Genomic DNA, 13,037 nt, shown 5'->3' with positions numbered 1-13,037 from the left:
ATTATGAAACAGAGTGCAGCCGAGGTTGACGGAAATGTCATTAGTTTTGCTGATTTTTGGTCACAAACCAAAATAGAGGACAAATGGACTATGAATGTGTGTGCCAAATTTCATGGCAATCCATTCAATAATTGTGTATTTTAAAAGTTTCATTAAAAAGACCACATGCCAACCTTGTGGTGGTGCTAGAAAATTCAGGATATGACCAAAGTCAAGATAAGAGTTATACCCTGGGGACCAAAATTTCATGGAAGCCCATCGAATAACTGTTAAGATATTTCAGCCTGGAATAAAGTGGTGGATCAACTGGCTGACAAGCTGACACTGCCATTTCTTGGCGCATGTCACTTGCCTTGGCTAAACATTTTAATTTGTAAATTTCACCCAGAACACACCAGTTTATACCAAGTTTACATGACAGTCCAAGAGGCAACTTTATTAAGTCCGGTTTCCTCTGGATAGAGAATTCCCTTGATCATATTTTTGTTTTCCTCTGAAATTTTAATTAGCCTCTTCCTGTGAAGGGAAGAATGTTCATGACCTTCACTAGTCTTTAACTTGAGCCGTAGTAAAGTGCCACTATGTGAACAGCAGTGTTTAGTAACTACTGCAACTGCTGTGCATAAAAACTTCCCATGTTAGCTTGTTGACTAGGTATTGTATTGTAGCTGGGTATCGACAAAAAGATGAAGAACTGCATTTTCAGGTTAAATGAGATATTTTGCAATCTTTAACTCTAATCTGGATTACAGAAGGAACTTGAATGACGAGGAATTACATCACGCCATAGTAAACTAAATTTGGAAACAACTGTGGCTACTGTCTTTTCGCATGATATGGTTCCAAGCAAGGTGGTGATGAATGCAGCTAGTGTTAGTGGCTTTTTTGCAATGAGCCTCAAGGATAGCAGCAGTTGTAGTTGTTGCCAAATTCCTGATTTAACTGTGAAGCCTTTATAGCTCGCAGAAAAACACATTTATTCAGTCTGCCAAGGGCCACATGTTCCCCCAGATGTTCTAAAAAAAGACTGAACACAGAACGAAACAGCGGTAACCACACAGACAAGTTACGAACAAGCTGGTGAGGTCGGGACTTCAGTGTAGACACGGATACTCCTTCTGTCACACTGAACACTGAGCAAAAGTTCATAAAGCTCCCTGTGAACAGCGCTGCCAAGATTTCTCAGTGCGATGGCACGCCACGACACATCTACTGTGTGTAGTCACGCAAACGCTCCATTGCAATTAAGAAAACTGGAATGCTGCCTATTTTAATATCCTTTTCAGTTTTTACTGGAACAAATAAAACCTACAAATTTGTTCTCAACTGCTTTATTTGCACTTACAAAAATTAAAAAAGATTATTAAAGCTGACAGCAGCTTCTCTGCAGTGGAACCTTTTGTGTGATTTTAACAATAAGCTATTTTTATAGTCTATTTAATAACTTTTAACTTTTACAGGGCTGTAAAAGAAAAGGCCAAGCTAGAGGAAGTTAGTTATGTTCACTTGCCTGTCACAGTACACTGCATCAATTATTACAAGGAAGGACCAAATGCATGTGAAAGAACACAAAAGCAGCACTGCTGCCCCCATTACAGATAATTACAGTTGCACAGTGTGTATTTCTGTGTGGAAAATCAAGACACCAGTGAGCCTGATGGCCACCAGTTTCTGTGACTGTGTTTGTGTCCCTTTCTCTCTAAGCTGCAGGGTAGTGGGATGGCAAGTGCCAAGTATGGAGAATACTGTATAATGTATTAGTATATGGAGAGAGTCTGGGCCTCACTAATGAAAGCCACGCTGTGTGCCATTATCTAATTAGACTGGAGCAAGTGTGTTCACGGCATGCTATTCCTCAAGAAGAGAAAAATAAGTCTTAAATGTGAATATTTTCTGTTTTTTTAGGTGTAGATGACAGTAAACCGAATATCTTTGTGTTGTGAACAAAACAAGACATTTAAAGACATCATGTTGGGATTTGGGAAACAGTGATTGACATTTATTACCATTTCCTGACATTTAATAGACCGAACAATTACTGGATTAATCAAGAAAATAACTGACAGATTAACAATGAAACAATGACATTGTCAATGACAATGACAGTTAATTAACAATGAAAATAACAGTTAGTTGCAGCCCTAATTTATTCATTCATGTGTTTATTTTTTCTATATATCAGTCAACCTGGGCCCCGTTTCCCAGAGCCTTCGTAGCACTACGTGCGTCGTAAGTTGTATTTTAAGGTCTCCCTTAAGGTTACGGGCTGTTTCCCAGAGTTGGGACAACCTTAAGGGAGACCTTAAAATACAACTTACGACGCACATAGTGCTACAAAGGCTCTGGGAAACAGGGCCCAGGTTGGTAGGCATATAATTTATCTGGGTTATTAAAATCTGAATGAAATCGATATTTAACTGATATTTTTTTTTTAAATCTGGAAATAATTTAATGATTATACTGTGCTATTATAACCCGGCTATGTTTCTTTATATATTTGTTTTTCATTAAAATGCCATACACATGTTAATTATTTGCTAATTTTGAGTGATTCCTCACTCTTAAAACCATCAATACCGATATTCACGATACTCATGTGATGGAGTTTGTAATGTGGGAGCGCAATAATCAACCTCCCAGACGCTCCACTGTCCAGGTATCAGTGCACTGTAGAAACCTGATCATTGTAAGCTGAATGGAGTTGACTGTGAGTTCTGTCAAGAAGGACTGGTGATGAAATGATTTCCTCAAAATGTATATTTATTTTGGGTTTTGTCGTGTCCCCTAGCATACTATCGATGTTGTGCGTTTGTGTTGTTTGTGTTTTCTCTTTTGTTTTGTAATTACAGTGTTAATGAACATGAACAAACACATACACACTCTAACAACCTGAACACACTTCCGGTCTCTGACAAATAGAGCAAATGTTCATTGTTTTTGCAATTTTCTTCACTTTATGAATTTTAATTTTTTTTTTATACTTTGATCATTATTAGTGATGTTAATTAATCATTAATTGCTAATTTGTGATGAAGAATTTAACTAATTAAAAATGTTAATTAAATCAATGACATAGAAATGGCAGTAAGTGTGCCTCATTTAACACTGTTTTGTCTGGCAGAGCCATTTCTTGAATGAAGAAACTTAAATTTCTACTTAAAATGAGAACAAATGAATGAAAATGAGGGGAAAAATACAAAAAATCATGCACTTTGAATCTTATTAATTATTAGTGATTAAGCAATTAATCAATTAGGGTTTTCAACTATCAGTTGTGGGAAAACTCACAAAATTTGCAACCGTAATTAGCACTTGATTGTTTGGCAATGTTGACTTTTGTACACATGCCAATAAAGCATACTGAAGAGAAGAGAAGAGAAGAGAAGAGAAGAGAAGAGAAGAGAAGAGAAGAGAAGAGAAGAGAAGAGCCAAAGGAAATCCAAAATTAAATGAGACACAGCAAAGAAGCAGTCAGCCTTATTCTAAGGGTGCATGTCAATTTGTTTGCCCACCTGCCAACTACACTGAGTGTGCATGTATTGAGGTTGGTATATAAGCTCCTTGCATATCCCTGTATATGACGTGGCAGTATATGCAAGCCTGAGCGTCATCTTCTCTGAGGAGATAAGGGGAATTGCCTTAAGGTGACGTGCCTCTTTATGTTATCTGTATCTAAACACAGCTACAGAGAGAATGGCAGACAGGCAGGGAGACAGACAGGCAGATGACCTGGCAGACACGACAACAGTCAGCCAGACGTTCACGTTATACAGCGTCTGCTGCTGATGTTACAATCTATAAAGCAACAGTAGAACCATTTCTTCACAATGTTTTTCTTCTTTGTGTTTACAAGGAAGAAGATAAAACTTATCACGAGGATTCTGTGTTGCTATAAAGTGCTGCTGTGATCCGTTTTATGTAAAAGACTTAAAACTCTGAAGTGACATTTGGAAGGGGTCTTGAACAGTGACACCGCAATAACAGAAGCCATGACACTGAGCAGCTGCCTCATACTAGAGGGTTAAAGCAATGGGCTTCTTGCAAGAACATTTTCGTGTTCTTATCTTAACTTTTCCTCTTTTTTTGATGGTGTGCTCACATGAACATGTCAAGTCAGATTAAGCAAATGTTCAGAACTTCAGAAAACTGTGTAAATGATCCATCTGTGTGTACTTGAGCTCATGTTCGTGAGACTTTAAGTGTTCATTCATGAAAATGGCATCAAAGATTAAAAAAAAGAAGAACTTTACGAGACTGGAGATTGAAGCCCTGCTTTCAGAGATCCATAAAAGAAAGTCTATAATTTTAACAGCTTCAGAAGTGGAATTAAGGGACCTGCTAAAGCCAAGGAATGAGAAAATATAACAAGCGCTGCTAATGCTGTGTCACCTCAGGCTTCTATGGTCACTGACAGAGAACAAATGGTTTGATATGGAAATGGCCTCAAAAAATTAAGTTCCCATGGGAAATCTCCATATCAGAGATGGTCAAAGGAATACATCCTACAACAGGTGATGTTACACTGTCAGGCAGTGCAACAGAAGATGTTCCTCTGGACAGTGATTTATAAACCTGTAGATACATCCAACAGGCCAAACCTGATAGTAGGCAATAGCCAATTGGAATTAATGATGATAAACTTCATGTGTACATTTAGAATTTTGCGATCATTCAACATGCAAGGATAATAATGACATAAATATCAAGTGTGACCTGCTTTTCAAGTCAAAATGTCTTCAAAGTAATGACATATACAACCATTAGAGAAAGAATTCAGTTTGGATAACAGACCACTGCACATGACTCCTATGACAGGTCTGCACCACTCGTAAATTTGTGTTCATTCTTAAGGGAAAATTCTAAGTGCAATAATTCAGCAAGGTCTCCTTAATTACTCATACAAACCACTTAAGAATGAATCCATTCGTACAAGTGGTTCCTGCATGAGCCCCAATGTGCTCAGGGGACACAGACCCAAACTGAAGAGGAGGAAAAGGAGGGAAACGTCTTTCTCCTGATGTTTATATCAGAATAGAGTAAGTTAAGTGGAGGGGAAAAGGCAGAAACAGGTGCCTCAGGGATTATTATGAAAAATTGCTCTTCACTAAAGAGTATTCATTTGCTTACATTGTTTGTATTTTGATTATGAGACAGAGAGAGCGATAACAGGGCGGACTACTAACAGAACTACCCACTAATATCTATAAACAAGTGTCACTTGTAATACTTCCTACTATATTTTAATAAAAATCTGCATGTGTTTTTTATGAAAGCTTTGGTCTTTGCATGTCTGGAAAACTGTGTCAATGCTGAGCACTGTTCACTGTCGAAACCACGAGCAAGTCCAATCAAAGCACAACACTGGCAGTCTATCAGCAACATTGCTCCACAGAGAGAGAACATCTGCCAAATATTTTCTCTGGTTCTGTTGAAACTTGATACTATTCAAATGTGGTCACACGACAACATAGCTGTGAGACCACAGCAAATAAAAACACAAAAAATTATGCACACAAAAAAATATTCTGAATTGTGAAAAGTTGATCGTTGAATGTGTTCATGTGTTCTATTTTATTTATGGCCTGGCATTAAAAATTGGACATTTCCTATGCTTGTTTTCCCCACAATTGACACATATTCATAAAGAATACATTGGCCCAACACCCTGTTTATAGCTGAACTAAAATAAATGTCACAAAAGCACACTCAAACGAATGGAATAACAACCAAATTTTCAGATTATTTAATGTGGTTCCCAGTTAGAAGAAGCCAAGAGGAGAAACAACACAGAAGCTAAGCAATGAATTCCCTCTCCTTTCCTGTCTCCAAACCTACTTAACTCCAAGGGTGAAATCAGTAATTCTACCTGAGAGAAAACAGGAGTTGTTGATCTACTGCTGCCTCTCAGGATTAGTTTGTTTGTCTTACTGAGTAACATCTGTGTTTTAAAAAGGTTAGTTCAGATTCACTGAAGTCACACAATAACACAAACAAAATGACAAATCAAGTGAGTGGTAGACCAGCAATTCCTGTGTCCTGCCAGGTAATACTACTAATTTTTCCTATTGAGTTTAGTTGTTTGTAGAGAGCAATATTCAGCTTATATAACACCAAAAAGGTTGTCAGACAGCAAATTAAAGTCCAGTAAATATTCTAAATATAGCATACATTTAAACTGATATGGATTTTTTTTTTAGGTGGACCTTTTTTAAGTGGCTAAAATACCTTTTATTGCTGACCCTGTCCACAGCAGTACATGGTACAGCTTCCGTGGTAGTATTCGTCTCTGCTTCTCCTACCTAGGGGGACTATCTACTGTAGTTAATACATTGACTACTGATAAGTATCTACAACCCCACTTCAAATAATCTGAACTATGCCTTTAAAAGCAGACTTAAATAAAATTTATAGGCAAGTATGTGGTGATTCAGTGTCTTTTTAAAACCTCCCATGACACTAGTGCACTAAAACTAAAAGCAGTCTAGCTTTTATTATGCAGGTGAGCCAGAAAACTTTTTGGACACTGAGAAATGGTGTTCACTAACCTTTAGGTGACCCAATTGGAGCTTCGCTGTGGGACTTGACTAGGCGGCCATCAGCGTAAGGGCTGCTCTGGGAGGCAAACGACACCTCTGGGCTGGTCACGTCTCCTTCCCCCACCCTGTCCTCCTCCTCTTCCTCGTCCTCCTCCTCGTCCTCTGCCACAACCTCCTCCTGCGTGTCCTCTTCTCTCTGTTCCAGCTCTGTTGTGTCATCCTGCCTCTGTCTCTCCTGCTGCTTGCTGTGATTCTCGATCACCTGTTTGGTTGACAGAAAAACAAGGTGTGTCACTGGTGAGCCTGAGATTTTGCTAATAAGAGACAGAACTTTTTAAACTTCACATGGAATATTTAAAAAATGTGCTATTCTCTTAGAAACCTGTGCTTCAACCAAGCCTCTGTGACAGAAAAACATGCATCATGCTTAATCATTTTATAACAAACCACTGCTGCATCTCGTTCTTCACCTTATTTGCTGTCTCCATGACCACCTCGATATTAAGGTTCTGTGCAGCCATGGCCAGCAACTCGTCGTCATCGTCCCCAACATCCCAGGCATCACTTGTGATGCTCTCAAACTCCTGGAACGTGGTGGCCTTCTTGGGCTTGCCTGGTGTGGCCGGAGGAGGCTTGTTACCTGCTTTAATCAGGCTAGAAGACAAAGACATGGCCGTGAAAACAGAGAAGATAAGTGAAAGGGGATAAGATTAAAGAAATTGAGAGAAAAGGTGAAGGGGGAGTCGGGGTGGTTGGTGCAGGAAGGGAAAAACACAGAAGTAGCAAACAGACAGGAAATGAGAGAAAAAGAGAAGGAGATAAAGTAAATAACCACAGAGAGGATAAGAGAAAAAGGACAGAAATGAGAAATGAATTATTTTGAAACTGACAGCTGGGCAAAGAAATAAAAGAACAATAGAACTTTGAAAAAAGAGAGAAAATTATCAATTTAGAAATCACAAAAAAACTCCAAGGCACTCTCTTTTATAACAATTACAATGTCTTTATTGTCACGCCTTGGTCATGTTGGACCTTAAAACAAAAACACAGACTCATTACAGCATCAAATCTTCATCAGGAAGTCAAGCTGACTGATCAGACCTAAGGCCCTGTTTACACCTGGTATTAACATACTTCTTGGGTGATCCGATCACACAAGTGGACGCCTCTAAGTATGTCAGTTCACACCTGGCATTAGAATGCATCTCTGCATGCGTCTTGAGTGACCACTTGTGGATAAATCTCACTTCCCTGCTCTATAGGCAAATAAACATGTAGCTACATCATTTCTGTTTGCAAAGACTGAACGTGCCGTTTTCGGGCTAACAGTAGCAGGCAACAAGCTGGGACAAACAGACACAAAGAAAGAAACAACTTAACATACAATGTTTGATGAATTTACAAGTAGGCACAAATAATTATTAATTTGTCGTAGACAGCATATCTCAAAGTTTATAAAGTTTCTCCTAATTGCATCACTTTTTAAGGACATCTAGGCACTTTCACCATGGGCAATAAAGATTATACTGGTTACTGTTTATTGTATTTGAAAAAATTGACAATAAAGTGTTGTCTTCTTTCATAAATTTAGTGTAAATGACAGGGTTGGGCCAATGCCTGACAGCCATCAATCACTGACCCCTCTACCATCATAGCATGGTGATTTAAAAACCTTCTGTATTGAGGTAGTGTGTCCCCTCAGAGATGCCGTAAGGCACAGTTGTTGATGAAGTTTAGTTTTGACATGTGAACCTAAGAAGCTTGGATACACTGGTGGCAGCAGTTTCTTTCAGTCACAAAGCTATTTGCACTATTGTTTCTTACCTTAGACAACTAACTTTGTTTCAAGCTTCAGAAGCTGAATACAACTAAATTAAACACATTAAACGCAGCACAGGGATGTATGTCAAGCGCTTGCCTGGCAGGGAAATGAGCGTTGATCTGTCTGCTCCCTGCAGTTGTAGTCACAGTAACAGTCATGTTGACACAGAATGTTCATGATAAAACACATCAGTGTGTGTCACCACCTTTACATACAGACTTAACACTTGAATCAAAAGTCTTTAACACCAAACAAGATGGAATCTGACCATGCTGAAAAGACAAGATTTAGCTGAATCGCTGTCTTTGTGCTGCAAGGACACTATTTCATTCAGCAAGAACAAGAAATGCATCAGAAAGAAGAATTCAATTAAAGTTAACCTTTCCCAGTTTACCATGCAGAAAAAGGAAGGTGGAAGGAATATGTGCTCCGATTTCTTAATAAGATTGCCACAATAAAGAGAGACATTTAACCATATTAGCTTTCTTCTATCATAACTTAGAAGAAAAGAAAAAGTCTAAATATATAACCTGACAAATATCAAGCAAATTAAATTCAACCCTCTGGAATCTATGTGATTAAGTATCAGTCAGAAAAAATAAAAGGATTATTACTATTAATATTAATAGATTTTTTCTATGTGTTTGTATATTTCCTACGCAAAAGTGAATTTAAAAAAATTCTACACACTTTACATTTCAAGATTCTACACGTTTTCTTCTGTTATTTTTATTTGTACATATAATATTTAAAGTCCAGTCTTTTGCTTATGAAGTTAATTAAATATTCATTCATTTACTTATTTTCACACCGACTTCCATTTGAATTCTTAGATCTTCTAAACATCTAACCTAATCTGTTTCTACTGGACCTTTTCAAATAAGTTATTATTTTGAAGGGAAAAAAGAAAGAAAGAAAGACTTATTTCCTTAGGGCTCCCTACCCAGCCATCTAACAACTACATTTTTGGTAGGTTCACTTCCTCTGACACTGCAGAACAGGATAGGCCATTCTATGCAAAGTGTCAGCTGTCAGGTAGTGAAACAAATGCTACCACATTCCTGATTGGGATGTGGCTATTGAAAAAATTGATTCAGTCATTATCTTCTCACCCTCACGCTGTTTCAAGGTCAGGTTTAGGTTTTTTTTCCACAAAACACTGCTGGAGTTTCACAGGAAAAAAACATTGCTGAATCTCCCCTAACAATTTAAGTGAATCATGACCAGTTTTGAAACAAACAAACAAAAAAAAAATCAAAAAAGAAACATAAAATGCCTCCATACTGCTAGTCTAGTGTAATCCAAGTCTCCTAAAGCCCCAGCTTGTCAAGCTGATTTGAAAGACGCAATTTACACCATATTTTTTGACTAAATCTTCACTGAAGCCCACGTTTGCCACATGTGCTTGCACCCTGTCTGAAGTAGGTGTGTGTGGTGTGATGGTGTGTATCCAGAAGTAAGTGGCATGTTAGGACTTAAGAAGACTTGGATTACACCAGACGAGCAGTATGGAGGCACTTTATATTTGTTCCTGTAAAACTCCAACAGTTTTTTGGGACTGAAAAACTAAACAAGAGCTTCAATCAGCATGAGGGTTAGGAGATAATGACTGAATTTTCATTTTTGGGAAACCTATGACTTGATGTTTATTGTGTTATTTAAATTCCTTTGGCTAAATAATCTCTCTATTGGCACTTATGGTGAAGAGACCTTTTTCACGACAGCCACCAATGGTACTAATTAAGGTTCTGTTCCATCCATGTCAAACAGTATCAAGGTGTTGCTCAATCGATATCATTCGTAACACCTCGGTTTACCCTAGTTCATATCCTGTTCTGAGTAAACGTCAACTTCCGTTAGGGTTTCATGCAGTTTAGCAACTAAAGCAAACTGTTAGCATGAGCTCAGAAACTTCAATTAACAAAAGTATAAGAGTACTCCAAACTAATCCAACAAGATAATAAAGCATTTACACACGACGACGAAATATATTTAACTTACTTAGCATGAAGGAGCGGGTCGAAAGGTGGATGTTGTGCGCCGTATACATGCTGAATGCTGAGGAAGTGAAGAAGAGAGAATGCATATGAATGAGCTGGCTGTCAAGCTAGCTACGTTAGCTTCTATTTAGCCAAAACAATACAAGTTAATACTATGACAGTGCAACCAAGTGTGACGAAAACGACTTAAATGAGTTGTAAGAGCATAGCTACTCCGTCATGTGAAAGGCTAACTGTATCATTAGTTAAAACTCTGTGACTGCGATGTGGGTAAAGTGCTCAACTGTTAGCCACTGCTAGCAATGTAGCTCTTAGCCAGCTAACAGCAGAGAGGTGTAAACGGTGTTCGCAGGAGTTATTTACCACAGACACGTTAACAAGTGGTCATACTCGCTAACTTTATGCAACACGTCAGGACGGTCTTTGAAAGTGAAAGTTGCGTTTGAAGCTCAACAGTGCAGCGTCAGTTGAGTGAGGCTAGCTAGGCTAATTTAGCCTACAGGAGGGAACACGTCACTCACCTGCCAGGAACCTTCGCTGCGTTTCTTTTCCAGAACTGTTTTTTATTCCCGTCAGTCGACATTTTCCCTCTACAACCCGACCACTCCTGAACACACACACCCGGATGCTGTCGTTATCTGTAAAACGTGAAATTTGTGTTTATTTACACCAGGTCCCCTCCTCCAAAACTCAGAAAGCTGCCATGTTGATACTGCCTAATCGGCAAGCAAACGCCGCTGTGATTGGCTGGGCCGACACTTCCTCGTTGTGAGCCAATCACAAGTGAGATCCTCTGCTAGGTGGCGTGAGAAGCTGTTGATGTCATGGTCCACTGTCTGGGTGATGTGTTGACAGAAACTACAAGCTGTGTGTCAATCAAAATAAAGACCATCAGCATCAGGACCACGGACAGGGAGAATTCTTATGATTTACTATTACTATTTTCATTATAATTTATAAGAACAAGGTATTATGTAAATATAGCCTTGTAGAATGAAATGTTCAACCATGGGCCGTTTTTTTACAAACATGGTGAAAATGCACTCCTATCTGTTTTCAATGTGTTTTGTTTGTTTATTTGTTTTCATTTGTTTACAAATACCATTTTGTTACCAAACTGTTTTAGCATTGTTTCTGTAGGTAGATGTCATAATTCCTGTAAATAAGTGAGGATTAACAGTAGTTTTAATCATCATTTGGAGGGAAAAAAAGTGGACAGATGTTCCGTGTTGTACTGACAGACGAGCTGTAGACTTACTGACTTCCACTGAGGCCAAACAGTAGCCTGCTTTATTTATGGTTAAGCAAAAAGCTTTTTCAACTTTAGAACTGGCTAGCAAATACTTTTTTTTTTTCTTTTTTTTTTTTTTTACTTTTTAGGTAGCTACAAAACTTTTTTTTTTTTTTTTTGCCAGCTACCAAACAACAACAGCAACATATTTTTTTTGACAGTACTCAGATTTATTTTTTATTTAATTTGGGTAAGCAAGCATCCCCCATACTGATTAAACTTTGTTTACTTTTACTTTAGATCACAAAATTTTGATTAGTGTTTAAGTGTCTGCTTAGTTTTAAATTTGGATTTACTCATTTAAAACATCATTTTTGTGAACTTTCTAAGTCTAGTCAGCCTGACCTGTTCATCCTTTATCTGACTAATGTTTGCAAATTAGAATCTATGACCCCGAGAACAGCTCTGAAATATCAGTAGCTAACTGTGCTGTGTGGTGATAAATTCATGGTGCTGTTGGAACAGACAGAATAGTAATTGCGACTGTTTTTCTGAGTTCCACCCATTTTGTCAGTTTCATCTTGGATCTATAATATTCTCTGAACCAAAAAAGTCAGCCCATTAGTCACAGGTGAACAAAACACACAAAATCTGTTACAAACTTACAAGCTGCCTACTGTAAATAAGTGCTCATACATATTTACCAACAACTACAATGCAGTATTACAAATTTCCACACACTTATCATCGACCTAGAAATGAAGTTTGAGTACCCTGTTCTAAAAGTAATTTTTTTTTTTGGAAGATATAGCACTTTTTTCCCCATTTAAAGACATTCTGTACTTTTGTAAAATAACTTTTTAATTATTATTAATATGGTTTAACAAGCCATTGTTTATCTATAATTATTCTGATGATGTGCTTGTGAATGTTCATTTAATTAATTTTGACTGTTTAATTAACATGCACCCTAGTTTCATCTTTATTAGAATTCATGTAATCAATTGTGCGACCTTTTGGTTTTCCCTTTTGTTTATTTGTCTGTTTATTGTCTGTTTAATTGATGTTGTTAATTCTATTCTTTGCTCTTTACCCTGATATCACTATGGTGCTTCATGATAGCAGCATTAAATAAAATTCTATATGCCCTGCATATGAGAAAAATACAGAAAATGTTATTGACCATGGGTGGACTGAACATGAAAATGTACTATAAATTCAATATTGGAAGCAAAAGGTTTACTTTGACAAAAGATCATCTGATTCTCTTCTTATAATCTGCCTCCCACTCACAGTCACACACACGGGAAAAGATGTGAGAGAGGTTAAACTATCTGTACTGTTACATTATTTACATCATCCTAGAATCAGCCCAGTTCGGTGAGGCTGTTGTGGAGGGTAAACCCACTTAAACACAAGTTTAGTCATCATTTTTGCTAATGTTGTTG

General features: G+C 37.8%; 1 protein-coding gene across 3 annotated transcripts in view; it reads right to left on the bottom strand.

Moving 5' to 3' along the window:
- Window positions 1-11,075, bottom strand: part of tbc1d22a (TBC1 domain family, member 22a) — a 159,428-nt gene extending 148,353 nt beyond the window's left edge. For all 3 annotated transcript variants that reach the window (XM_084711034.1, XM_084711036.1, XM_084711035.1), the window contains exons 1-4: window positions 10,880-11,075; window positions 10,360-10,416; window positions 7,007-7,190; window positions 6,546-6,798 (exon numbers count right to left, since the gene is read on the bottom strand). In XM_084711034.1, coding sequence (XP_084567160.1) covers window positions 6,546-6,798; window positions 7,007-7,190; window positions 10,360-10,416; window positions 10,880-10,941 — 556 coding nt within the window. In that variant the 5' untranslated portion in view covers window positions 10,942-11,075. The remainder of the gene's footprint in view (window positions 1-6,545; window positions 6,799-7,006; window positions 7,191-10,359; window positions 10,417-10,879) is intronic.
- Window positions 11,076-13,037: the final 1,962 nt, after the last annotated feature.

This window comes from Lutjanus erythropterus, chromosome 22 (assembly GCF_056507025.1).
Source record: "Lutjanus erythropterus isolate fLutEry1 chromosome 22, fLutEry1.hap2, whole genome shotgun sequence".
NCBI lineage: Eukaryota > Metazoa > Chordata > Actinopteri > Lutjaniformes > Lutjanidae > Lutjanus > Lutjanus erythropterus.
Note: the sequence above shows the minus strand (reverse complement) of the source record. Positions and strands in the feature narration are given on the sequence as shown.